This window comes from Opisthocomus hoazin, chromosome 7 (assembly GCF_030867145.1).
Source record: "Opisthocomus hoazin isolate bOpiHoa1 chromosome 7, bOpiHoa1.hap1, whole genome shotgun sequence".
Taxonomy (NCBI): domain Eukaryota; kingdom Metazoa; phylum Chordata; class Aves; order Opisthocomiformes; family Opisthocomidae; genus Opisthocomus; species Opisthocomus hoazin.
The window spans coordinates 67,308,073-67,335,727 of NC_134420.1; the positions used below are offsets into that span (position 1 = coordinate 67,308,073).

Consider the following 27,655-nt stretch of genomic DNA (forward strand, 5'->3'; position numbering starts at 1 on the left):
GTGCGGAGAATAGGTAACCGCTTGGCTTCCGTTTCAGGTGCAGCTTTCCAAGGGCTTAGTTAAAATACCTATTTGTAGAGTTGGGATCTTTATGCATCCAGGGAATTCAGGTAGAATTCTTGAGTATTTTTAAAGCTTTGTTTTTCTTTAGATAATTTTCAGAAGCATGGCTCAGTAGAGTTTGAATCCTCTATTAAAAGGCACCTTTTCATTGGTCTCAATCATGATGAATCAGCTAGAAAAAAGGAATATTTTCTTTCTTTTGACATTTTCACTTTCTGTTTTTGTCGGAGTGATGTAAAGTACTGGTATAAGGTACCTTATAAGCTGGTAAATTATTCTTTTGCACTTTTTGCAAAAAAGCTGCCAGTATAGATGGAAACAGAAGGGCTTTTCCCCTGCACTCTGTGAGCAGTGGTGGTATTTGGACCTACTGCCATACTGCTAGGGCAGCCTCTTGCCCCGGGTGGCAGCAGGAGGAAAGGAGTGGGTGGTACCCCTTGGGTGAAAATGGGTGGAGGAAAACAGGACTGGCATGAGGGGCCAGGTGGGTGGGAGTCCTGGCATGCAGCTTTTTTCTCTGCCGTGTGGATTAAAAGCAAAGGTGCAGGCATGCCACTTTGAAGTTCCCTGCGGTGCCAGTCGGGTGTACCAGTTTGCTTCAAGCACTGAGTCTACCTAAAGCACCAAACTTCACTCGCCATAAAGGAGCCAATACCAAAAGGTCCCTGTTTTAAATTACCAGGAAACATTTCCAGCTGGTTTGTTCATGCTGTTGGGTGGGGTTTTTGTAATAGGAACTGAGTCCATGCCAAGAACTGCCTCTGGGTTTAGGCTGTGTTTCAGCCAAGTGCTCGGGTGCTGAACTCTCTGGGGATTAGGATCCTGAGTGTACCTAAGTACCTAGTTGTGTTTGGATCCCATGCAGGCTTCCTGTCAGCATGGACTTCGACAGGGTGGTTCCAACCAGTAATAACAAGCAGGCTTCAGGCAGCTGTAAGCACTGCTGAATTCCTATTGGGTTTAAACAGTTTGGCTAAATGTTAAGACCTGAACTTCAGGGTGGTGAGGGGGAAGTTTTACTAATCTAGTCAGGATCTACACAGGAAAATACACATAACACGAAGCAGAAGCAGTCTCTAGATATGAATATATGATGTAAAGCAGTTAATATATTGCAGCTGATTACTTTGCAGTTGAGCCACGGTACCTGTCTGCACACTCACCTTAAAAATGTGAGTTTAAAGTAAGGCAGAGATGCACTTTGATTCGCAGCAGCTTGAATCAAAAACCGGGTCCCAACAGTTTACAGTGGCCTGGCTGACACATGGTGAAGTTACTACGTTTGGGTAATTCGGCACCATTCCTCTCAAAGGGTGATGGGATCAGTCCGTGCAGTGCCTCCTCCTTCCCAGTTGGAATGTGCTGTCTTCTTGCTTGCATCCCAATCGAGTCTATCATTTTTGCTCTCCCATTTTATTACTCCGTGTCTGAGTTAATATAACTTCTTGCAGAGGCTGTTGTCTGAAACAGTTTTAAGACTCTGTAAAATGTATTTAATTGCTCAGAATAAAAAGAGACTATAGTGGAGAAAATCTAGAGGGTTTGCAGCTATTTCTCTTTTTGCCTGTATATTTCTAGTCTTTTCAGATAGGGGAAGTGTGAGTGTTGACTTCAGAATGTTATCAGGAAAGAAGAGTTGTACTTCTAAGAAGGAATAATTGACTGATGTCCCTTCTAGGTGAGGTTATCAGAGATTGAACAAAAGGTCCATTCTTTACTGGAAGATTGTGGAGATAGTCCAGACTACCAACAAGAGACAGAGGCTCTTTCCTTGAAGCTGAAGGAAGTGAAGTGCAACTTGGAAAATGTGCAGGTGGTGCTTCAAGACAAATACAATAAAGAACAGGTAAAGCATATGAATGCTATGCAGAGCAAGAATGAGAGAGTCATGGTGCTTTAATGTGCTGTAGTTGCAGAAGAACAGTTAGAGCTCACTGTGTGAAGCAGGGAAGGGAGAAAAGTCAGTCAGAAGTGTCGGACTTGTTATTGTTCTACTTTATGTTGCTGTAAAATTATTTGTAGTTTGCAGCAAGTAGTGGATTTTTAATGAGTCTTTGAACAGCATCTTTTCTGCTTGAAGTGCTCAGTGACAGAGGTCAAGATTTTGTGAGGAGTACAGGAAAAGGATAAAAAGCTTTTTATTTTGGTTTGTTTTTCAAAATGCCTTTGAAATGCCATGATGTTTGACTGTGACAGTATCGCAGCACAGAGGTGTTTAAGCAGTAACTTTCTCTTTGAAAAATGCATAAATAGCAAGGGCAGTGACTCTGCCAGGTCTCCTCCGCCACAGCTGCACGCTCATTTCTGAGTTTCCCAATGAGTGAGACAGTAGCTCTCAGCTTCAGAGTAATTCCCGCTCTGTTGTGCAAGAGTCTGGAGAAGGCCACCTGATGTGTCTGTCTAAGAGCAGCTGCAGCCTCACCGGTGCTGGAGGAGCCCAGTCTGAAAGGAAGCGTGCGTGGCCCAGGAGAGAATTGGTGCTGGTAAAGGATCCTGTTGAAATATCTCTGTGAGCACAGACAGATAGAAAATCCAGGTGCATGAGAAAACTTGTCAGCATAAATTGCACATCCCTATAATTTGGTCAAATAAGAAGGGTGGGTTAGTATCGATTTACCTGCTAAGAGGAAAAGGAAAACAAGCCTTGTAACTGTCAGGGAGAGAAATATGAGGACCTTAGCAGCAGGTTAGAATGGATCAAACTTTCAGTAAATGGAACTGGACAGAAATCTTTGCAAGAGTAGCAGCTGTTTCATGCACTGTTGATTCTATGTATAGTAAGTCCAAGCCAACTCCTCTTTTGCCATTTCCCCAGACTGCACCCAATGGTTCTGTCCTCTTGTTCAGTCTGGAAGTCTTCCCACAATGGGTCTGTCTTTACAGATTCACAACAGGGAGAGGGTCAACCCAAAGCCCCTTGAGATCCTACACTCAAATGGCTCCAGCATGCCCCTTGTGCTTGCAGAACAGCTGCTTATTTGGCACAACAGTTTCCAGCACCCGCAGGTAATTCTGCTGGTGCCAAGGAGCCAGGCTGCTCCACATCCCCTAAAGCTGCATTTGTTATCTGCTGCTGTTTTCACTGTGGGGTCAAGTCTGTCAAGGGTAGGTTTCAGCCACCCCTCTCCTCCAGGATTAGGAGAGTTTGTCAGGATGAAGAAAGGCCTCACCCCTAAAATCCCATGTCCAGAAGGTTTAGTAGTACTGCAAAGCTGGATGGTACCTGCACACCTGCCTTGTATCATAACGATTCAAGTGGCATCACCCATCCCTCCAATCTCCTATCTTTGAAGTATTGATGTATTATGAAATCTGAATCTATATATTGACATTGCTTTTGAAGATTAGTTTGAAGCTAAAGCTTTGTGAATGTTTTCAAGTGAGCTAACTCGCAATGACTTTAAGGTGGTTGTTAACACAATAAAAAAATTAGTGATGTTCTGTGCTATGTAAACTACTTCTGTTTTGTTAACTGAAAATTAACTTTTGCCCTTTTCATGCTATTAGAAAAGAGTTGGAGAAAATGATCCAGCCTGAACTGCTAAAATTGCTCACTTTTCACTTGACACTCTCTTTTTAACTAAAGGAACTCAACCTCATATTTGAGCAAATCTGGTTTCCCTTGCCTTTTTCTCTGTATAAGATGGCAGTCGATTGCCTTTAATTTTCCATATGTGCATAATTTGTTTCTGACTGATGGTTTTGGCTTTTAAAATTTCAGCTCAGGCAGAAGCATATTCCATAAAAATACACATTTTCAGAAAACAATTTGTTTACACATAAACTGCATTTTATTCTGATAGATGTATTTTTATTTTCTTTGCTAAATGAATTCATGTGAAATGTGATTGGAAAAGCACAATCATCATTTCGGATTAATACGGTGCGCACAACGGATTTTACTGTTCATGCTATTCTCTGTGCACAGGATCTGAAAGTAAAAGCAGCTGCGCAGAAACACCTCATGGACTTCATTGAGTCATGCATGGAAAAAATGCTGCCACAATCTGAGGACAGGGTGATTCAGAAGTTAGAATCAAGGTACAAAATAAAAATATAAAAGAAAAAAAATCAGTTACCGAATTCAGTGATGTAAAACTGCCTAAACCTGCTGAAACTTTGCAGTGGCACCATTGGTTCTTTGCAGGGATGTGTGCCTTTAGAAGAAAAATTGCAGAAGCTGGGAGATTGCTGCCATCAACAGTCTATAGCACAAGAGTCTCATTTGTGTGACAGCCTCTTTGATACTGGGTTGACTCCAGTGTTTAGAGTCAGTCTTGATACCAGGCAGGACTGAGACCTGCCATAAACTAAAGCAGACCCATCCGGAGGCAAGTTGGGTGTCTCTGTTCACAGCCATTGCTGTACAAATGTCTGGAAATACCAAGCCAGGTTTAAAGGCAGCATCTTTGGAAAGGGGGCATTGGGATCATGCACCTTCCAGCATGGAGCCAATTGTCATTTCAGAGGTGGAGGCTACCAGCAGGCCCCTAGGCTGTTTCATGGAAGAGAAAAGCCCAAAGAAATGTACAAAAGCTTGGATTAAAGATTGTCTGCACACTTGGTTTCACTCTGGGTTTGGGGCAGGAGCAATAGAAACTAATCTTATGCAAGAAGTCTTACAAATCTGATTTTGCTTACTCTGCTTCACTATTTGCCATTCTAACAATGCTTTCTCAATACAGTAATAGAGAATCTGATCCAAAGAGCAAACAGGCTGATCCCACCTTAGCTCCAAAGGACCACACGGATAATAAATGGCAATATTTACAACAAGAGCTGTCATCAAAGGTGAAGTCTCCTCTCTGCCAGCTTGTGGAACCTCAGGTCTGTTTAAGTTCGGTAAAATACTCTTTTCTGCAGGCAGTTCATTGTAGTCAAGATAGTAATTAGTGTGTCTTCCTGCATTGTTGCATCGTGTCTCTTCATCAGATACCTGAAATCTGTGCAAGCACTCTCCAGAGGAAATGGTTACTGCATACTGTTTTCATTAATCTCTTTTAATTTTACTTCGAGGTAAAGAATGTCTCGGAAGTAATGACTACTAAGCATAGTGTGGGAGCTGTAGATGAGTCCTTGTAGTTAATGTTCAGATCAGAGTATCTGCTTAGTGCTTTCAAGAGAACTAAGAGACTTAGGCAGCAAGCTCCCAGGTGATTTTCACGGATGTGGGTGAAGTCTCAGTTCTTGCAAGCGAGAACCTTTTGGTCGAAACAAATCTGTGGCTTAAATTTTGTTCTGCCATTCACCACTGTTTCTCTCTTTCTCACATATCAAAAGTGGAGTTTGGACTGCAACAAGAGCGTGTTATGTGTTTATTCTGAACAGACTACAGAATTTTACTGCTTGGACAAAACTATAATTTCTGTTATTAACAGTTTTGTTCACATTCAACTAGAATGACTAGATTCCTTGTTCTCTGAAATGACTACATTACATGGAGGAATTATCACTCATGTAAAAGGATGAATATCAACTTGTTTTCAGGCATGACTTACACTGCAGTGTGTTTTTTGCTGGTAAAAAGGAACCCTGCTATCCAGGTGCTTTAAATTAATGCCTTGAAACTTTCATTTTAATGCTTCTTGAGAGGGCTGCTATCTAGTTGCCCATAGTCCTGTCTTCATTTGATCTGTTCACCTAATTGCAATGTTCTTTTTCCAAATGTTAGATTACAACAAAGATGAACATGCTGCCCCGAGGCACATTCGCAAGTGTGGGAACCCCAACTGTGGAAGAACTAAAAACTTACATTGTCCAGCTGGGAGACCTAAGCCAAGAAGCAAATGTGGTGCATGCGCAGGTAAAAATGGCATGTCCTAGCACTGCAAAAAATACCAGGGATTCTAGACACAAGACACTGGGTACTGGGAAACAGCCAATAATCATATTATTGCAAATGGAGTTCACTGCAGCTTTTGCATCAGATATGGACTATAACGTAGAAATCAGCTTAGGATTTTGGGAGGAAACATTTCAAGTTTCAGCTATGATACTGCTGCCTCAGTCCAAAGATTTGCTAGTGTGGGTAAAACTCCTCAAGCTGTATAAAGCAAAGAGCCTGTGAATGATTTCAGTAAATCTGCAGTATATGAGCTGACAAGACAATCTGGGTTGTACCCATTCCTGAGATTAGAGACCTGGAAGACCACAGCCACTCCCAAGAGACAAAGGGTCATTGTGTCAACTTTGGCCTTGACAGCTCTGAATATTACATGCTTATAACTGTCTCATACAAGTCTGTCCCTCAGCATTTGATTAATTCCCTTTTATTGTTAGCTGACTGAACCTCTAACCTCATATGAGTGAATAAATCTTAGCCATGCCTTGGGTGAAAGTACTGAAAACTTCTGACTTGTTTTTACCCAGAATAATGTGGCAGAGGAAGTTTCTTCCAATTTGGACAGAAGATTGTTTGAACTGCTGCTGACAATCAGCCGATGTTTGAATAACATGGAGGAGATGTTAAACACCTCAGTCCTCTCCACTGAAGAGGCAGCTGTGCAGCAGGTTCTTTATGAGGTAACTGTCCTAAAGCACCCAGGGAAGGAGAAACCCCCATGGATTTCTGTTACAACAGAATATATTTGGCCTGATGTTTCCTCTCTGGTTTGCTGGTGTTGTTCAGGAATAACAGCACCAAGCTGTTTGGTGTTGGACCAATCTGGGCCTATGGCTTTAACAACAATTACCAGCTTGAGTCCTGCTGCCGTTTACAGGCAAGAGTCCTTGGACAGAGACCATTTTCACTCATGTTATCCTTCTTTCAACCCTTTAGACTTTTTCTGTGGAGCTGCAAAAACTTCACACTGATCTGAGTGATAAAAAGGATGATCTTCTGAAGTCTATTAGCTGCGCTGGTGGGAGCACAGATGTGTTCTGTGAGTGCTTTAACAACTTGCAGGCACGGCTGGAACAAACTCAGGCTGCCACTGCATCAAGGAGCAACTCAATGAAAGCTGGGCTGGACCATAATAGCAATTATCAGGTACTCCACTGCCAAATGCACATCTTGTTTCACAGCATCTGTTAGACTTGTCAGTGTTAATGCGTTTGGGTTACAGATGAGCAATCTATAATGGGCTTTCTTTTTTTTTTTTTGGTACTAAACAAACTTGTCTTGGCCTCTCAAGAAGCAAATTAATTTTGCTGTTTACAGTGCTGTTTGCAATGCTTACTATCTTAGCGGCCTTGATCTCAGTGGAGAGTTTGCATGCAGAAAGGATGGAAGTAACCTGGGATCCCATGCATGCCGAGCTACAGTCTAAAGCAAGTTTCTGTGTGTAGGGATTAGGCCAAGGAGGGTTTCATTTTTTTGTGCTTTTTGGAAAAGTAGATAATAAGAAACTTCTCAGTAGAGTCTCATAAAGGGCTAAATCTATGAGCTGTTGCTGGAAAATATTCAGATCAGGTATTTAGGCTAAAGTAAGGAAAGAAAAACCTGGTCTTTGAAATATAGTTTCCAATGTCCAGGTAAATTCCACTGTGCTCATCGTCTGCAAGTCAGCCTAGCTCTTTAGTGCTGAATAATAAAACAGTTCCTTTGAAGAACACTGGGATGTTGTCCCCAAACAGAAGCAGGGCTATTCTTGCCATGTTTAATTATGCAAAAGCTACAGAGCTTCATTATTTGGCAGTAATGGGCTCATTTTCTCATTTTCAGAAGAAAATAATTTGTTTCTCTATAATTTTCACAGATTTTTACAGTCAAAGAGGATCATTGTGACAGAATAATCTGCTTTCATACACTACACAGACTACAGAATCTCCCTCTCTAAATTACTGCTTTAAGCCCATAATGCACATGCTTTTTTGTGTTTGTTTTTTTTAAAGAGGAAAAAAGTGCTTTTACTGTAAGAGGTAGCCATTTTGTTTGCTGTGTAATTTTGCCTGGTCGTTACTATATTCCTGGTATGTGATATACTTCCAATGTTTGTTTCTTTTGCAGAATGAAATCAGGCTGCTCTATGATCAGTTAACTGAGAAGAAAGCTGCTCTGCAACAATACTTGAATGCAATAGGTGGACTTACTGTTTCTGAACAGCTTCAGGTGATTTCATTCGAAGGAAAGGAGAGGGAAAACTCTCAGCTTTAGCTATTATTTCCAGTTTTCTGCAATCTATTAAGTTTCTTATATTCTAGAGTTTGTGTCTCACTTAGGTTTTAGGAGTGGTGGAAGGAGAGAGTTCAGTATTTGCCACCTTTTTTTTTTTTTAACCACACCCCAATCTGTAGTCAGACCTATTTCCAGTCCTTTTAGTAGTTGGAGTGGAGGAACAAGTCTCTCCACAACCTGAAATACACCCCACATGAGCTACACAAAATACAGCACTTCACACGTTGTGCCTTTTTATATGCAAAACTAGCTTTTTGTTGTGGCAGTAGGACTCTGGTATTTATATCTACTCATTCAGCATTTACGAGCGCTTTATCATATGACATTTGACCATTTAACCCATTTTCTTCAACCTGCATAGGGGTTAGTAGAGAATTAAAAATGAATAGACTGCATATCCTCCCCAGAACGGTCATCAGCCATCTATCTACTTGGCAAAGCAAAGAGGGTGTCCTGAAACCTTTTTGTTACAGGCTCATAACCTTGTTTACAGGCATAACTTTCTGCCAGGCTGAAGGCTATGTTTAGAACCACTGTATTCCCCAGCAAGGACAGCTGCCTTAGATATATTCTGTCAAGTAACCACTCTTGGAAAAGAAATGCTAGAAGTACATAACTCTCCTTCCTTCAGAGAGAAGCTGTCTCAATCCATCCCTGACTGAGTCTTTCTAATTCATAAGAAAAAATGGTATTTTCTGAGTCCATGATTCCTTTTAATGGCTGCTATTGAATTAGTAAACTGAAATGCGTGTTGAATGTTGGACTGAGACGTAAGGCCTGAGTTCCCTTCCTGGGTGTTCCATGTGAACCCAGTAGGCTGTGTCATGAACAGTCTTGTCTGTTTAGCGTAGAAGGTCGTTGGATCTCAGGGTCTGATTGTGAACTTGTGCAGTACTAGCACAGCAGAGATCCAGCCCCTGGATCTGCTGCACTACTAGTGATAATTGAAAGTTCAAAGTGATAATAGAAAGTTTAATGGAACAGAACTCTTCCTAACCGCTTATTTTGTCCTTAATTCAGAAAACTGATGCCTGTTCTTTGGAGCTGCAAAACCTTGAAAACCAAGTAGCAAAACTGAGAGGCCATGGGGAAATATTTCAGTTACCTATCACCTTAATCCAGGAAGCTTATAAATTAGAGGTAAGAGTGCAGTAGAGTTTCCACTTACTCAGCAAGATCTGATTCTTCTAAGCAAGGTATTTTTAGTATTGGAAGTCTGATGGTTATTTTGCATCCTGGGAATGTGTGTGTGGGTTTGTAGGATTAATTTCTGTCCTTCATGAATCACTGAACTGTGTTTACATTGTAGGATGTTTTGGATGACATGTGGGCAATTCTGAAAGCAAAGTATGTGGAGCTTAACTCTCCCTCCATCAGTGAGAGCCAGTATGAGGACTTACTTCATGGATTTGCAGAGCTGGTAGCTATTGGACGAGAGAAGTTTGCACAAGACACAAAGCAGCTAACGAAAAGCAGAGCAGCTCTACAGTCTCACCTGAAGAATTACAAGGTATAAGATGCTTATCACAGCACTATTCAGATCAGCATAGTAGGAGCACTATTTTCTGTGACTGGATTCTCTCCAGTGTCATGGGGAAGAATAACTAGCTCATAGCGTAGGGGAGGGACTGGATTACATGCAGAAAACAAAGCAAAATTTTTGAGTAGACCAAAATAGGACCCACTGACATATGAAAGATAGGTTATTATTACAACTGCAGTGTTTTTGTTAAATTAATATCAGGATTTCAGTTTTGCCAGTCTAATTCTACTTTGCCTTACCTCAGAACATACTGATGTGTGAAGGAAACAGGTCCTTCTAATTTCTGATGATAAATCAGTAGTGAATTTCCTGAAGTTGCTGTCTAGTAGTTGGGAGTTGAGCTTTTGCTTTCAGCATTCTGTGCTGTCATGGTCTGATGGAGGAAACTTACCCATAACAGCTCCTTTTCTGAAGGGAGGATAGTTTAGATCCTCTGCTTGGCAGCCCAGTGTCTCGTGTACCCAGCTGCTACATGCTTGATGGGAGATGGCTGAGAATGCACCTGCATCCTCCTTGTCCTGCCACTTGGCAAGAAGCCTTGACCCAATGCTAGTCACTTGAAGATGTCTTTGTCATGTCAACACCTTGATTTAACTGCTGCATGTAGTTCAAACTCCCTTAAGAATTGCTTTAGGATACCAAGCACTGCAAACCACTACTTCAGTGTCATAGGAATGGTGTGTGTTGCTCACAAATTGCCCTTAGCAAACAAATGAAAACATATAATGTATCTGCAGTCTGAATATACATGCATTAATTTACAAAAGCAAAAGAAAACTGCAAAAGCAGTTTTCCTTGCCGTGGTTATCAAGTGTTATGAGGATGTTCATCCAACCTATGCCTGGGGTGTGGTCCTTAAGTGAAATTCTTGTACTAGTTGTTAGTTCTTTGTGAAGAAGATCTTGATTGAAGAGTGTGATCTTAAACCCTCAAAGGTTTTTTGTGGGGGAAAGTGTTCTGCTGAGATTCATATGTTTCCCAAGAGTTCAGCTGAGCCATAACTAAATCAAACAGTTACCTTATAGTTATTCCAAATGGATTATTGTGCATTACCCACTGCTTAGGCCTTAGAACTGCTAATACCCTTGGTGCTTGGAGTCACCTCCCATCCACGTGAAACAAACTGGATAATGACTGTCTGATGATAACTACCTCATGCTAAACTATGAATTTATTTATAGTTAAACTCTTCCTTCTATCATCTTCCTACAAGATCTTTGTATTTTATATGAACTGAAGGTAGAAACGTAGGTCTTTTTCTTTAGAAATAAAAAAAGGAAAATAGTGTATGCAGCTCATCTGCACCAGGGGAGTTTTAGACTGGACATTAGGAAGCATTTCTTTAACAAGAGGGTGGTCAAACCCTGGAACAGGCTTCCTAGAGAGGCGGTCGATGCCCCAAGGCTGTCAGTGTTTAAGAGGCATTTGGACAATGCCCTTAATAATGTGCTTTAACTGTTGGTCAGCCCTGAAGCGATCAGGCAGTTGGACTAGATGATGGTTGTAGGTACCTTCCAACTGCAAGTATTCTATTCTGTTCTATTCTGTCACTGGTTCTTGACTAACCGTAAAATGATCGGTAACTGCCCATCTTGGGGTGATGCAGATTTTGGGTAGAAGACTCCTGACTTCAGCTATGAGAGACCATGAAACTGGCTGCTCTTCTCAGCAAGTGTTCTCTGTCATCTCCATACTCCTGCTCTGGGTGTGTGATCTCTCTTAAAGAGCAAGCTTTAATTTGTTTTTTTTTTCAGGACTTTTTCTGCAACCTCATGGCCCACATGGCTGTCATGCAAACACTTTCCAAGAAAGTGACTCCCTCCATGCCACAAAAGAAAGAGGATATCTGGAGAGAGCTGGTGAATGAAGTCAAGTTGCTGGAGCAGAAGGCCTGCCGGTATGGTATACACTTAGAGACCCTGTTAAAGGTAAGGAGTCAAAAGGAACGTGGAGTAAAAGCTGGGGGGAAGAAGGAGAAAAAGTACATCTAGGGGAACTCTTTCTGCAGCAGTGATTGTTGGGCTAGTAGCTGTCCTTTTCTATCCCCATTGGATGGCAACAGTGTATTACTTGTTCTGTGTGTGTCAGTAAACTGGCTTTTTCATTAAACCTCTGAAAGTGGACATGTCAACCCATTGCTGTGACATGGTGGGACTTTATGACTTCTTGCAGTAATTTTTGAGTGCCTGGACTGAAATGAGAGCCCTTTAAGGCTCAAAAATACCAGCACCACTTTAAAATAAAGCCTAAAAATTGATATTAACACACCCCTAGAGAATAAAAAATGAAGTATACCATTTTAAAATAAGATATCTTCAAGATATTTGAGAATTAATTAATTCATCTGTGGTAAAATCATGTCTCACTTTAATATTTCCATATTATTCACCTATTTTTATGTTCCGTTTCATTAAAGCAAGAGCTGCTGATGCTAGGATAAGCACTAAGGCTTCAGTCTGGTGTAGAAAAAATGCAGAGATAGATGTGTGCTGTGTTAATGATGCAACATATCTTTTAGGAATGGACGGAATTTGATGATGAATGCCTAGCTTTCAATAAGCAGATAGAGGCACTTACCTCTATGTTGCCTTCTGTGAATTTCGTTGAAGAAACAGAAGAAAGGTTAATGGAAAGGACTGCACTTCTGCAGGTATTTATGAGTCTGTCTCTCTCACTGGTTTTCTTTGTGGATCTGTAGAGCTGGCAATAAGACTAGTTAGAACACAAGGAAAAGCTAGCTTGCAGGGCACTATTTTCTTTGTGTCCTTGTCTGTGTGTGGAAGCATGCTGAAAACTTCCAGGTTACATTTTAAAGTAGCAGAGGACCGGGTTGCTAATTTCAGCCAGGTGCTACAAGTTCATCTGAGTGGGTGCGATGGCTATAGCTGCTTTAGAACTTGGTCTTCAAATGCAAATATTTGGGAGAAGATGGTGCACAGGCTACATAGATCCCAAGGACAGGAGGGAGCCTTAGGTTGAACACAGAGCCACTTCTCCATGATTCAGGAGTGATTTTCATGCCACGATGTAAAACCTGTGGAAGAAGAGAATCAACTCAGTGCCTTCAAATATCTGAACCTCTGGTTGCAATACAAGGTTTACCTTCTATTGCAATCACGTAGTAGGTATACCTGCTACAGGTTTACCAGCTCCTTTCAAAGTCCTGAGAATTCAAAAGGAGATGAGCTAATTTCTGTCTGACCAAAGAGAATAAATTCTTTTTGTACAGAATGGCAAATAAGCTCCTGGTGTGTTCCCAGCTTCATCTCTGTTGGCAGAGCTACACTTTCATTTAGAATATGAAGTCCAGTTGGAAACATTTTATCTATGTTTTAAATACATATAAATATAAGGATGTTAAAGCAGCCTTTATGGTTATTTTATAAAATTAAGAAGAGATAGTGTTCAATAAACTTAGTGACGCATCCTCAGAGACTGCTCTGCATTCCTCACAGGTTTGACCTTTCTCAGTCTTCAGAGGACACACTGTATTAGAAATTTTGGAATTAGTGAGTGTTTAGGTCTATATTGAGTCCAGTTTGATATTTAGGTTCATAGACTATGAAGATAAAAAGGACTACTGTTATTTAATCTAGCTGACTGCGTGAAAGAGATCACTGGATGTTCCCAGAAAATTCTGATCTACAGTAAAGCTTTTGGAATAAACCAACAGTAAATATTTAGAATCACAATGCCCCCCTGGTGCTTTTGATGCCTGTCACGCTGAGCCAGGAGACATGCAATATTTGCATAGCCATTGATTATGAAGTTGCCTGGTTTCCTTTTTTTCGGTCCTTATCTGGCTCTTTGCTATTAAGTCTTCATTTGTCTTTAAAGACATCAGAAACAAAGTAGTAAGGCTTTAGAAGACGCTTTTGGCTTGAGACCCAGCACAGGAGCTTCACAGTTTCAAGTTCAGAGCAGAATAAAATTCTCTGGGGCTTAATTCCTGTGAAAGAAATATCCCTATTAATAATAAACATTTTACGGGCCCCTTCTGCCTGGAGAGAACTGAGATACTTGCACATCACAAAATTGCTCCATTCTGCCTTCGCCCTGGGACTGATCTACTTCCTGGGGTTTTTTTCTTTTTATTCCTTCTGTCATTTTGAACTTCCAGTAATGTAGTGAAGGTAGAATGATGCTTTGTTATTATTTGTCTGTCTAAGCAAACCAAAAAGACTCCTATGTCTTTTACTTAATGTCTTTTACTTAATGTCTTCACTGTTCACTCTTCATTCCTCCCCGCCACCATTATTCAGTAATTAACCCAACAGCTTCCTTCAAAACACTGGTAACATCTTTTAAATAGGGTAGAGCCAGAAGGCCCAGGACAGGAGAGCAGTAGCCTTCCACTGGGGACAGTCATGTTTGGACAATACAGCCAGATCTGATAGTGTTTGTCCATAGCTTGAGGTCTACATGTGTCAAAAAGACCATCAAATCATAACACAGTCATTCTGCATTCTGATATTATGCTGTGGTCTATCTTGATCTATCCAGAGGAAACAAAAAAAACCCGTCACCCACCACCGCCTATGTCCCTTTTGCATATAGTGAAGTATAGCTTCCTTCTGTTTGGAAAATAAAATACGACAGAGGAAACATGAGATTGAGATGTTAGAATAAATGATATTTGTTTTGCTGGCTATGCTTTTAGTTTTTAAAATATTGTTGTTTTGCACACTTCCCATTTTCTGGTAGCAAATCAAAAGCAGTGTTGATGAAAAGCATGCCATGCTGTACCAGATGGTGAAAGAAGGGAAGAAATTGATGACTGCTGTGAGCTGTACAGAAATAAGAAGCCAGATTAAGAAGATGGAAGAGCAGTGGTTGTCCTTAACCAAAAAAGTTGGCCATGAATTACACCGGCTTCAAACATTACTCAAACTCTCGATCAGGTGGGTATAGCTCAGAAAGCAATTAGAGCCATCAGCTAGAAATCAGTTTCTGACCTTGTTTGTGTGTTTGTTTTCTGCTTGTAGCTACAACAGAGACTCGGAGGAGTTAATGAAATGGCTGGATTCTGCTCAGCAGAGAGTGAATTTTTGGAAGGAGCAGTCTCTCAACGTACCACAAGATCTTTCCACTATCAGGGACAACATCAACAGCTTTTTTGTAAGTAATTTCTCCTGCCAGGTTTAAATAAGATAATGTGACTTCCAGTGAAAATGGCCCCCTTGAGTGGTTTTGGTATTTGCCATGACCCAGAAGCTGCCCACATAATAAAAAAGCTGAATAATTACTTTAAAATGTTGCACTTAATGGCTGTGTGCCCCAAAGCCACCCCATTATCTGTGTGGGGAGCCATGAGGATGGGAGGCCACCAAAGACCTTCCCTCAGATTGCGAGGCCTGCCAGAATGCATAAATTGGAATAGAGTCCTCTCGTAATGAGCTCCCAACTGCAACACATCACAGCCCATCCAGGTTCTCTCATGCACCTACACCATAATAGCATGATTTCTGTCGTACCCCTGATGCCGAATACCAGATACAGCAGTTCAGCCAAGCTCATAGGCCACTTACCAACTGAATCTGGAGCGAGGGCTGGAGGAGCAGGGGTGAAGACAGCAAGCCTGTAAAGATGGTGAGCCAAAGTCAGGGCAGAGAAACATGCTGAATTGCATTTCATGTCGTTGCCTGCCCCCCAGTGCTGTGCTCCCCTTGTATGACTAGCCAGGAGGTTTAGCCCCAATGACAGAAGGAGTCTTGCACAGTTGGAAAGCGCAGCATCATGAAGGTTGGACTGATAGGTGTGAGCTGGCCAGAGACTCAAAGAGTGGAATTGCTCCCTGGACCACTGTGTGAAGTGGAGAAAATCTGTTCGTTAAGGCAATTCATCCTGTGACTGAAAACCTGCTTTGTCTTCTTTATTCAAATAGATGCATAAATATTTCCCCTCTCTTAAATTTTTCCCATGCACCTCAGACATTCTCTAAGGAAGTTGATGAAAAATCTTCCCTGAAGTCATCTGTGGTGAGCACTGCCAACCAGCTCTTTCTCGTGAAGCAAGCTGATACTGCAGCACTTAGGTCATCTTTGGCAAAGTTTGAGCAAAAATGGGGAGAACTGATTATGCAGCTCCCAGCCATCCAAGAAAAGCTTCACCAGGTGAGGAGAAACTCAGCTGCCATCTCTCAGTTCAGGCTGAATAATTACTTTAAAATGTTGCTGCTGGGATCCAGACGGCTGCTTCATAAGGCCTGCAAAGACCCCTTTCCTAATTAGCTGTCTGTCTTGCTTTCAGAATATACCCAATATTGTACTGCAGTTTAATTATTGCAGCGTTCTTCCTGGGATGTTTTGCACGTATCTATCATCTTTACAGTTTTATCTGAAAGTGTGTTACAGTTAGAAATAATTCTATTTCAAATTTCTGAATTCTCAAAACTTTTCTTAATTTAAGTCGTATGCCCTGCTGGAGCACAGGGCTCACTTTCAAGTTCATACCCCGATAATTGCAATTATAGTGCCTGAACCTTTCTAAAAATACAGATGTCATCTCCCTTGACATTTCCAACAAGCAGAGTGTAGAGGATTCATTATATGCTTTACCCCCAGCTTCAGATGGAAAAACTTTCATCACGGGAAGCTATTGCTGAACTAATGACCTGGCTGGACCATGTGGAACAACAGCAGGGACATGAGGAGCCAATAAATCCACAATGTAGTGCTGCCCAAGTCAGAAGCCTCCTTCAGAAGTACAAGGTAAATGGGAAGCTGTGAGTCCGGGCCTTCTGCAGGGTCTTTGGCTGTAACAAGGATGGAAACAGCCTACAGGCACTGTCATAATCCTTCCACTTGCTCTTGGGAGGGTTCCTCAAAACAGTCTCAAATGTGCCTTAAGGTCTTCCTTTATAAAAACCTTTTTTTTCCATGCCGCACAAACACTGCCTGCCCTGCAATACAGCTACTGCCTGCTGTGCTGTAATCTCCTTTTCCTTGTGCTGTCCCATCTGTCTCCCTTGTTCTTTCTCTCTTACATTTAGATTATAAAAATATGTTGAGCAGCAGATCTTTGCTTCCGTAGGAAGATAGCTCTGTGCTTGTGCTCTGTTTTAGTCTGCCTTTTCAACAAGAAATACCTTGTAACGGAGCTCCATAGTCGGGATCCATTTAACTAGAAAACAGGGTTTTTGAATATTGTGTTTCATCAAGAGATAACCTATGCTGGGGAAGAGGGACAAGATAAACCAGATGAATATTCCTACAGAGAGAGAGGCTGCAGTAGACTCTTGGCTCTGTTCAGATGCTAAAGCACCAATGGCAGAGGCTGATTGTCCCAGCCACAGGAGGAATTCCAGCCATTCTTGTACCTGCATAGATGCCAGGGAGCCCAACCTCAGGGCACGAACCCCTACAAAGCCATATTTTGCTCTGCCCTTGCAGAGCTACTGAGGGGTGCTCTGGGCTCAGACAGGACAACAGTTCTCAGTCTGCAGCTGCAGGTCTTGGGCACTTTGGTATTCTAAGCAAGGCAGGTGCCAATGTAAACATTTCTTCCAAAGTGCCTTAGTGTAGCAGATCTATAACATTTTGGTCTGTATCAGTTAGATTTGAAAGCTGGAACAAGTAGGTGAGGTGCTGTTTTTAACCCCTTATTTAGAGATCAGTTTGTGGGTGTGCCTTCTGCACTCGTCAGCAATGTGTGGATGTGTATGCTGAGAAGAAAGCTGGGATGAGGGTCACGAATTCCTACAGGAGAGCAGATAGGGTTTCAGTACCTCTACTGTGGTATTCCCTGGTGGCTTTTCTCTGGGTACTACTAGATACAATGAAGAGTCATTTCCTTCCCTCTTCTAAGACCTGCTGAAATAAAAAGGGATTCACGTATGTTGTTCTCACTTAGCACATAGTTTCTCACTCATCTCTGTGAGCAAGGACACTGGTGCTGGGGGACACTTTTTCCTCCCAGATATCCTGATACTCTATTCCGATACTCTGTTCTATTCTGATACCAGATATTTTGATAAAGGAGCACAAGCTCTTGTCTGCACTTGTCTGTGAGTCACAGGAGCGTGGGAAGGCCTTGGTCTTAGCATAGTCTGCGCCCGTGGCAGTGTGGTGGCATTGTCCAATGGATAAAGTACTGGGTCTGGTACTCCTAGGGTTTATTCCCTGCTCCAGTACTAGACAGTTCTTACCTTGAGCTACGCACATAATGATAGTGATTTTCTGCAAAAGTTTCACTGGATGGAAATGGCTACAGAAATATAGAATGGTGAAAAATGAGAATTATTTCTGCAGCCAGGTCTCTTACAGAACAATATTTTACGCCATGGTTCAGAATAAACCATGAATGTCCCGTGACCATGCCTTGAAGCGTTGTTGGAACTGATCAGATTATAACTACCAAACTAATCGGTTTATGTTGTTGGTTTTTTTTCTTTTCCTCCAGGAATATATGGTGGAAATGAACTTTAAACAGTGGATGGTAGATTTTGTTAACCAGTCACTCTTGCAGATGAGCACTTGTGATGTGGAAAGCAAGCGATATGAAAGGACAGAATTTGCTGAGTGTCTTGGAGAGATGAACCTGAGGTGGCACAGGCTGCAGGCATCTCTGAACAGAAAGGTTTGATTGAGTTCTCATTGCTTTTTCTCTCACATCTTGCCTGTGCTAGTGCTCTGTAGTTTGCAAGCAGCCTTACTCCCCGAGTCTGAAAACACTGTTGAACACAACGAGACTCCCTGTGCTCTGTGCTGTCTGTCCATCCTGCTGTCTCATCGGCAGCCTATGGAGTGGTCTCATAGCACATCAGCTATCAGGTGGCAGACAGACACCCAAACCTCAGTAAGGTCTGGGAGGGTAAACTCTCCTGTAACTTGCAGGGAGGGAAAATAAACAAAATCTGCTCTTCATCATAGCCTGGGGTTTACCCTAGTTGACTGTATTAGGTGGAAAAAATGAGATTCCTCATATGAAGAAAACACAGTCAGTGACATGTCAACAAAGATGACTTATAATGAGAAAACTATGAAAAAGGAAGAATTTGGGGTAGTGTCTGCAGGGGAACCTGTTAATGTGAAATCTGTTGAAATTTTGGGGTACTGTGAAAGCTAGGGCATTTAACACTTAGTGGGAGAAACCACTGGGTGGTTTGTGGGAAGGAGAGGTGCTACACTGCTTGATACAAACAGCCAGGCCCTGCTCAGCAAGCACAGCATCAAAAAAGCAGACAACCCCTCCACGTGCCATATGATGGGAATGAGAAAACGGATATATTAAGCTACCGCCCGTTTTCCTGTTGTAGCAGTTGAATTTGCCAAAAACCTAATTATTAAGTAAATAGTGTTGACAGCCATATTCAGATGAGAACATACGACCCTGCTGGAAAAGCACAGCAGGGATCTGCTGCCAGCGCTGCTCCAGCCCTCCTGGGTCACTGGAAATGGGTTACTCTGTGTCTGTGTTCTTCTGCGGCACTGAAATGTGCTTTCCCAGTGGAGTGCTTTGAAGATCAGCAGCTGACAGGCAAATTCTACGTGTAGACTAACCTTACCAGTGCATCTTCTGTGTTCGTCTGTAGAAAATCTGTTTCAGGCAGTGCCTCAGAATTGCTTTAGTGAGGCTAGAAATAATCCACGCATCTAGAATTAGATGCTGGCTCTTGTGTGCCCCAATGCCCAGGAAAGCTAGTGTGACTCATGTGATATGGAAAAGACCAGGGGAAGGTTAGCATCCCAAAATGCACATATGAGGCTGCTGGAACGAACCACGCTACCAGCACATTCCTCTTTTATGTCTGTTTCTCTCCCAAACTTATAGGGCTTTAGGAGAACCTGCCCTCCCTGTAATCCAGATACAAAAACCGCTGATGAAACAGAAAATTCCCAGTTTTTTCTGACTCAGAAAGTCTTCCAGAAACATTTCATTCAAGTGGAAAATTGAATTCCTGCACAACTAAAAATTTCCATGATGAAATTCCAATTTTGTGGGGCCAAAAAGTTATCTTCTCTAACTGTTTTAGATAAACTATGTTCAAAGATTTAATGGCTCTTCAGGGCCAAAAGTGAAGATGGAAGACTTGAGGTCTGTTGCTTTCTAGTAACTTTGTTGCTGGGCTTTAGGGAGAATGAGGTTTTCAGACTCGATATGAATGTGCCCATGTAGCCCGGGGTCCCCCAACTTGTCAGGTCTGCACTTTGCCAGCTCCAGAACCCACACTGCCTTGTTTCCTTCCCAGGGAAAAGGTCAGACCCTAAAGAGCCAGTAAAACTGTTTAGCTTTTCTTTTCAAAATATTTTTCTCTAAATAGTATTTTCAGTGTAAATATTGTAATCTCAGATTTTGTCATGGAAAGGGGAGCACTGTTTCAGCCCATCTCTAGATTTATGCAAGTTAAAATTGTTCTGTAACTTTCAGATACAAGACCTGGAACACATGTTGGAGGATATTACTGAAAATGAGAACAAAGCACAGACTCTCTGCAACTGGCTGGAAGCTCAGAGTGATCGACTGAGATCTTTACAAACCCCAGCAAGTCTGATCTCTGCACAGAACACATTAGATGATTGCAAGGTAAAGCATTATTTTATTGTGATACTATTGTAAAAAAAAAAAGTATTTAGCACTTAGCTGAATCCAGACTAAAGAACTGCACAGATTTTAGCAGAAAAAAATGTAAAGAAAGTTGCCATTTCCTAGAAGATTATTACAATGTAAGTTTAATTCAATCATGATGGGTTCAGGTGATAGAGCCAGATCCACTTTTAATGTGAATTGCTATTTGCTGGTTTTTTCCTCCAGCTGAAGATGCATCTGCTGTTATTCCATGGTATTTGGAGTGTTGTGCAACAGTATTGCAGACCTTATTCTGAGATAGCTCCAGAGGAAGTAGTTCTCAGTTCAGCACAGCCATGGCAAAAGCTATCAGTTCCATTAGTTTGAAGAACTCTGTGGTGGCAGCATCGTGGAAACTACACACTCCCTTTGGAAAAATAGCAGTTCTCTATACTCCTCCCCTAGGGTGTAGCCTCTCTGCACCAGCCTCAAGAATCTGGATGTACTTTCATTTTGTTGTGTTTTTCTAGGCATCAGCTCCCTCAAAATTAGTACAGGGTAGCCAGCTAATAATTGGCTCCTATCACTCCTGAGAGTCTGCTGTTTTCATTCAGTACAGTGTTCCCTCTCTGTTTTTTAACATGGAATGTTTGCTCTTTCATTGCCATGGTTTACCTGTCTCTCTCTTGTAGTAGGCTACTTTTGTTGCCTCGAGTGCTCTGTTACACACTGAGTTAGTTACCTCTCTGAAGCACTCTGAAACGTATCCAGGGGCCAGAATGGAAGAAAGACACAGGGTATCTTTGACTAAAACACTAACCTACTCACAGTGAGGTACAGTGCTAGGATGCAGTTGGCTAAAATGTTTCATTAAAAAATCAATAAAAATTATTCCGAATCTGAAAATGTTTGGGGCACAGTAAGTGGGAGGAAGAAAGGTCATGGCTTTAAGTGTAGTGTTATAGGAAAATGCTACGGCCCATGGTGCATGTGGATATTTACTCGTGTTGTGAAGAACTTGTTGCTGCGCTTTCCCCAGCATGTCAAGACTAGCTTATAATCTTGCCGATTGTGTTAGGGGAGAAGTTATTCTCCCAGGCACCTCCATTGATTTCAGTAGGGTTTCTTGCATGAGAGAAAGCCTCTGACTAAGAAGACAAGCTGAAAAAAACTTTCTAGAAGTTGTTAGGATGTCAGGGACCCTCATGTTGCGAAGTCAGTTCCTATCTTACCTTTGTCTGCTGGAGCAAAGGAGGACCCGAATGCTAACCAGCCCAAGGAGAAGTTCAGCTGCCTGAACAGAAAAACCTTTTGCCTCTCAAGGCCCGCATGGTGGCTGAGGAATTGGCTCTTGATGATTTCCTCCCCAAGCGTGGTGTGCAGTGCTCATGCTGACACTAAACGTATTGATTCTGGCTGCGCCTGCAGGAGACTGTCTAAAGCAGCCACTGTCATCTGGAATTCCTGTAAAGCAGTCGTTCTGTAACAAAGTTGAAATGATGGTGGTGTTGCATGGCTGAAGAATTACACAGAATTGGTTTTAAAGAAGGAATGCTTATCTCAGCTCCTCACACAGAAGGTTTATTCTATAGTGTCATTAAAGGATCTTATTTATCTTCTTTTTTATTTTTTTTTTCATTTAGGAGCTAGAAAATCAACTGACAAATAAATCCAAAACTCTTGAGAAGCTCAAAGAGAGTTTGGCTTTGAGTGGTAGTGCAGAACAAACCCCAGAAGCTCTGTCTTTCAAGATACCTGAGCTTTGTGAAATGGTGGACAGCACTGTAAGCCAGGTAAAACCTTTGTTTGCATTCAGGTTTCCTCCAGTACATGTTCTTACCACCAGTGTTGTTAACCTTCTTCATGGGATGGCAGGAGCTTGTACAAAAAAGATGCAAATTATTCCTTAGTCTTAATCTTAACCTTCCTAAGAAATTCCTTTTAAGTCTTTACTATAATGTAAATTAATCTGTTTTGAAGGTCAAGAGAAAAAAAAATATGATCTCGGAAGTAGTTTGAGTACAGGGGGAGGAGGACGGACAGACCCCCATCTGCAGTTTAAGAAAACAAAGAAATAGCGCTGCTGTTTTTCTGTCAAGTTGAAACAGAAATCTTACACTCTGGCTTGATCTGCTTCTATTTCGTACTGTGGTCTTTCTCCCCGGTAGTACGCTGGTGGAAACTGCATACTCCTGCCCCATTCAGTGTAGCTTTTCCATCATCCGCACACCTGGATGGTTTTCACTATCTTCAAATCCTATGTAGCTTCTAGTTGCTTCAAGGAGAGTCTGGCAGATGGGTTTCCCATGTAAATTCACTCCCCGAGAGTTTGCATTTATAGTTATATTATCTTTATACTTGGAACTCATGTTTTTTATCTAGACGTAATTGATAGGTGCAGAAGATTTAATAATGAGTACATTTATGGATTTAAATTTGTGATAATAAATACCAATATACTGTAGAGGATTATATGCAATGCAGTGGTAGTGTTTATAGTTAAGATTCTCTTACACTTTCTATTATAAATGACTTGCTTTTGTTGCTCAAAACTTTGTGAAACCTGAACCCTTTTGCTTGAATTCTTCCACATGAGGTGCTGGTCCAGGATGGTTCTGCTGCTTCTTGTTTTAGCTTTCAACAGAAATGACGTGGCTGTTTCTTACCAAGAAAGCAGAGACGTTGTTGTGTGTGTATGTGATGAAAGTTTTTACCTCTTCAGTAGAGGGACAGAAATTGGCAGGATTGACAGCCTAGTGCTTTTTTCTTCTTACGGTCATCATGGGTCATATTAATTTTAGTATTTTTATGATTTAAGTATTGAACTTACAAACTGAAGAATGTTCTTACAGCCTGGTCATCTGCATGTGCAATGAAACACCAAGTGCAGCATTCTTCCCACAGGTGACTGCTCTCAGCAGAGCCAGGCTGTGATTTCAAATATAGGTCTAAGGAGAAGTGATACCTTGATTGTATTGTCTGTAGGTTCATCTCAAGACTGTGAGCCTGTGGCCCAGAGACGTTTCGTGAGCACATTTTCTTTCCATCTTCCTTGTGTGGGCAGTAAGTAGCTGCAGGCTACAAAAAGCAATTAGATATTCCTCCCACCTATACCATGATTCAAATGAGAATAGGGATGATTAATCCTTCTACTCGTGCGTGCCTGGAACTGGGATAGAATGATCCATGCAGTCTATTTAGCGTGAACTGTGATGTAGAAGTCTTCATCTTCCACTGTGTGGATGCATAGCCAGAACGGAAACCTGGCATCTGGCTTTGCCAGGTCCCGTGGAGACATGCTTGTTTGCTTGCCTGGTTTTCATGCTCTTCTCAACACATCTGTTACTGCCATGACTGAAAATAGATACTGAACTAGATGAATGTTTTGTCTAACCCAGGACATGCCTTATGTACTTACCTGATACAGAAGGGTAAAAATGACAGATCATACTGGAGGAGGACTGTGGTTTTGTGCTTGCAATGTCTAGGAGTCTGTGGCAAATGGAAACCATGCTTGCCCCATATAGATTAAATGACTGTAATAACAAAAGAGACGTAGAAAACAAAGAGGCTATCCATCATTTAATTTTATATGAGAATCCTAAAGTTCCTAGATTATGATTCAGGTGAGGTCATCCTTTCTGCAGGCTTCCTCTCTTACCTCCAGGGCCTGGGATACCTGAGGGCCAGCCTGAGCACTAAAGACTGAAAGCAGGCATTCAGTAACTCTGCCTTCTCTGCATCCTCCGTCACCGGGACACCCACCTCGTTCAGCAGTGGCTCCACATTATCCCTAGTCTTCCATTTGCTGCCGATGTACTTGAAGAAGCTTTTCTTGTTGTCTTTGACATCCCTTACCAGATTCAATTCCAGGTGGACTTTAGCCTTTCTCATTGCATCCCTGCATGCTCTGACAACATTCCTGTATTCTTCCTAAGTGTCCTGTCCCTCTTTCCACATTCCATGGAACTTTCATTTCCACTTGAGCTCTGCTAGGAGCTCCTTGCTCATCCATGCTGGTCTCCTGCCTCCTTTTCTAGATTTCTTTCTCAGGGGGATGCACCGATCCTGAGCATGGAGGAAGTGATGTTTAAACAGTGACCAGCTCTCTTGGACCCTGCTACCTTCTAGAGCCCTGACCTATGGGATTCCTCCAAGTCGCTCCTTGAAGAGGCCAAAGTTAGCTCTCCTGAAGTCCAAGGTTTTGATCCTGCTTATCGCCCTGCTTCCTCCACGCAGGATCCTGAACCCCACCATTTCATGGTCACTGCAGCCAAGGCTATCCCCAGCCTTCACATCCTCAACCAGTCCCTCCTTGTTTGTTAGTACAAGGTCCAGCAGCGCACCTCTCCTCGTTGGCTCTTCCACCACTTGCATCAGAAAGTTATCATCGATGCTCTGTAGGAATCTCCTGGACTGCGTATTCCTGGCTGTGTGGTCTTCCCAGCTGATGTCAGGGTGGTTGAAGTCCCCCACAAGAACCAGGGCTTGTGGACTGTGAGGCTGCTTTCAGCTGCCTGTAGAAGGCCTCATCAGCTTCCTCATCATGGTCAGGTGGCCTGTAGTACACACCCACAGTAATGTCACCCATATGAACCTGTCCCTTAATTCTAACCCATAAGCTCTCAACTCGTTCTTCATCTGCCCCCCTGGCAGAGCTCAATGCATTCCAGTTGCTCCCTCACATACAGAGCAACTCCACCACCTCTCCTTGTTGGCCTGTCTTTCCTAAAGAGTCTGTAGCCATCCGTGACAGCATTCCAGTCATGCGAGCTGTCCCACCATGTCTCTGTAATTGCAATGAGATCGTGGCCCTGTGACCGCACACAGATCTCTAATTCTTCCTGCTTATTGCCCATGCTGCGTGCATTGCTGTACAGACATTGCAGGGAGGAACTCGAGCTTGCTGGTTTCCCTGGAGGGGTACAAGAGGATCTGCCATGTCCATGCCCACCCTTAAGGTTGTTGGTCTTTTGCTTCTCAGCTTGGGACACAGCTGAGGAATATTTGTCACTGCTCTGATTAGCCACTCTTAATCCTTAGCCAGATGGGATGGCTTGGGCATTGTGACTTTGCACCTCACCCCCACGAGTCCTTCAGTTTAAAGCCCTCCAATAAAGGTTGCAAAGATCCCCTTGCCCCTTCTAGACAGGTGGGTCCCATCCCTCTCTAACAGGTTATAATCATTGAAGAAAGTCCCATTGTCATAAACACCAAAACCCTCATGGCGGCACCAGCCACGAAGCCAAGAGTTGATACCCATAATGTGTCTGTTTCTAGATGATCCTCTTCCTTCAACTAATAAAACAGAGGAAGAGACAACTTGGGCACCAAAGCTGTTTGCTTTCACTCCCAGGGCTTTGAAATCTTCATTAATTCTGCCAGCGTTCCGACGTGCAGTGTCATTTGTGCCTACGTGAAAGAGTGACAGTGGATAGTAGTCTGTGCTCTTTACAGGTTGTGGCACCCCCTCAGCCACATCTTGGACCTCAGCTCCCGGAAGGCAGCACACTTCGTGTTGCCTCCCTGTCAGGTCGGCAGATGGGCGCCTCAGTGCCCTTAACAGGCAGTCACTCACCACGAGTACCCTCTTTTCTTTTTACAGTACCCACTGTGTGCTGCTGGTGTAGTTTCCTCTTGAAGACATTGCTCCTGGGTATCTATGGTTATTAAAGCCTCAAATTTGTTTTCGATAGTTCTGCGGGAGGGTGGAGGCTGGAGCGGAGTCCTGCTTCTGCAGGTCAGCAGGGTCCAAGGTTCCTCAATCTCATTGTTGGTCTCCACAGGAGCATGGTTCTGCAACCATCTGTCTATCTCCAACTTAGGTCATCTGATACTGCCTAGCCTTTTAACTGTTTCTTGCAGCTCAGTCACCTGATGTATCAGATCCTCAACTTGCCTGCATCTTGTGCTGGCACTTACCAGTGCTCCAGAAGAAGTGTCTGGGCACTCACTGCAAGCTGCAGCCTGTACTGACGTCTCCTTTATTACCAGTTCTGTCTGGGTGGAGGCATCAGACATCACAGGGGCACCCGCTGTGGGAGCTCTGGTTCTAGCTCTGAGGCGAGTGCCCACCATTATGGCAGAGACCTGGAACTCTCCCCTCGGCTGTGGTCTACAGGCAGTTTGTAGGGCCCTCCCTGCGCGAACTGCCATGCCAGCTGCTGCGCCATGCCCCAACTGCCGTGCTGCACTCCTTAAGGGCTGTTTGTCTCCTGCGGTTGCTGCTGGCAAGGCCCACGCCTATGTCAGCCCCGCTCACTCCCAGGCTCCTGGCGGGTGTCACTGCTCTTCCCTCGGGTTTCCCTGGCTCCGGGAACCCCCCTGTGCACCTCGGTCGAGCACCCAGCTGCAGATCTTACTGTCGCCGCCGCTGCCTTTCTTGCCGACTCAAGGTTGATTTTGGCAGGAAGGAATAAGCAGTTCATTATTTCAGTACTTTTTACTTTTGGGGGCGTTCTGGACTTGTGGGTGACAAGATTGTTCTACCTTGAACTCTGATTAAATTTTTATTTCCAGCAAATTCTTATACTTCACACTAAATACTGTTTACCACTTGGTTCGAAGCCTGTCCAGTTCCTTACCAAGTAGGACAATACTTCAAGTTGTGAAATTCTTGTGGATTGTCATGGACTGAGCATTGAGCTTAGATTTTTTGTGTCAATTTAATGGTGATTGGTACGTCAGGACTACCCAAGAAATAGTAACAAAAGCGGTTCATTTGCAGGTTGCACAGCTAAAGACCTCAATGCAGTCAGTGCTGGAGCAGTGGAGAGTATATGACGAAGTCTATGCAGAAGTCAGCCTCATGACGACAAGATATTTGTACTGCAAAGACCAGTGCAAACCTTCTGTGGTGTCATTGGAAGCTTTGAAAAACCAGATCAAAACTCTCCAGGTAAATCTGCTGAGGTTGTCTTATTTCTGTACTTCCGTCTGTGCTTTTAAACAAACAAACAAACTCCACTGAAAAAAAGACAGAAAAATGTATCTGAGCAACTTCTTTTACATTATAGTGCCATTGAAGTCAGTGGAATGTTTTTTTTCCCCCTCCAGAGGCACTGAAGACTGTTTTTAGGCTTCTTACTTTGTTTGGCACAGAAGTTCAACTTCAGTGCAGTTTAGATACAAAGGTGCAAAAGAGAACTACAGGTCAGCTGCTACCATGTCTGCCTTACTGTGGGCTAGCAGAGCCTCCATTCTGGGTTGCAGAGATTCCTTGATGTTGTAGTCTTCCGTACATGCTGAAAGGCATCCCTGTATGAAGCACCGAGTCCTCATGCTCGCTTGCACTACAGAGTCCAGATGGACATGTGCACTCCACCACCATCCCTCATGCTAATGTCTACTCTGTCCATGCCTAATCCATATGGACAGCAGGAAGTTTGGCTGAAAATACAGCTGGCAAAGAAAAATCTAATGCCATT

General features: G+C 42.8%; 1 protein-coding gene across 7 annotated transcripts in view; it reads left to right on the forward strand.

The window, feature by feature from the left end:
• Positions 1-27,655, forward strand: part of SYNE2 (spectrin repeat containing nuclear envelope protein 2) — a 197,274-nt gene that overhangs the window by 118,092 nt on the left and 51,527 nt on the right. For all 7 annotated transcript variants that reach the window (XM_075426856.1, XM_075426857.1, XM_075426862.1 and 4 more), the window contains 19 exons: positions 1,742-1,909; positions 3,992-4,104; positions 4,749-4,890; positions 5,735-5,866; positions 6,433-6,585; positions 6,842-7,051; positions 8,012-8,113; positions 9,200-9,319; positions 9,489-9,689; positions 11,477-11,650; positions 12,241-12,372; positions 14,427-14,623; positions 14,708-14,840; positions 15,653-15,835; positions 16,286-16,432; positions 18,123-18,299; positions 20,091-20,246; positions 21,872-22,021; positions 26,956-27,126. In XM_075426856.1, coding sequence (XP_075282971.1) covers positions 1,742-1,909; positions 3,992-4,104; positions 4,749-4,890; positions 5,735-5,866; positions 6,433-6,585; positions 6,842-7,051; positions 8,012-8,113; positions 9,200-9,319; positions 9,489-9,689; positions 11,477-11,650; positions 12,241-12,372; positions 14,427-14,623; positions 14,708-14,840; positions 15,653-15,835; positions 16,286-16,432; positions 18,123-18,299; positions 20,091-20,246; positions 21,872-22,021; positions 26,956-27,126 — 2,961 coding nt within the window. The remainder of the gene's footprint in view (positions 1-1,741; positions 1,910-3,991; positions 4,105-4,748; positions 4,891-5,734; positions 5,867-6,432; positions 6,586-6,841; positions 7,052-8,011; positions 8,114-9,199; positions 9,320-9,488; positions 9,690-11,476; positions 11,651-12,240; positions 12,373-14,426; positions 14,624-14,707; positions 14,841-15,652; positions 15,836-16,285; positions 16,433-18,122; positions 18,300-20,090; positions 20,247-21,871; positions 22,022-26,955; positions 27,127-27,655) is intronic.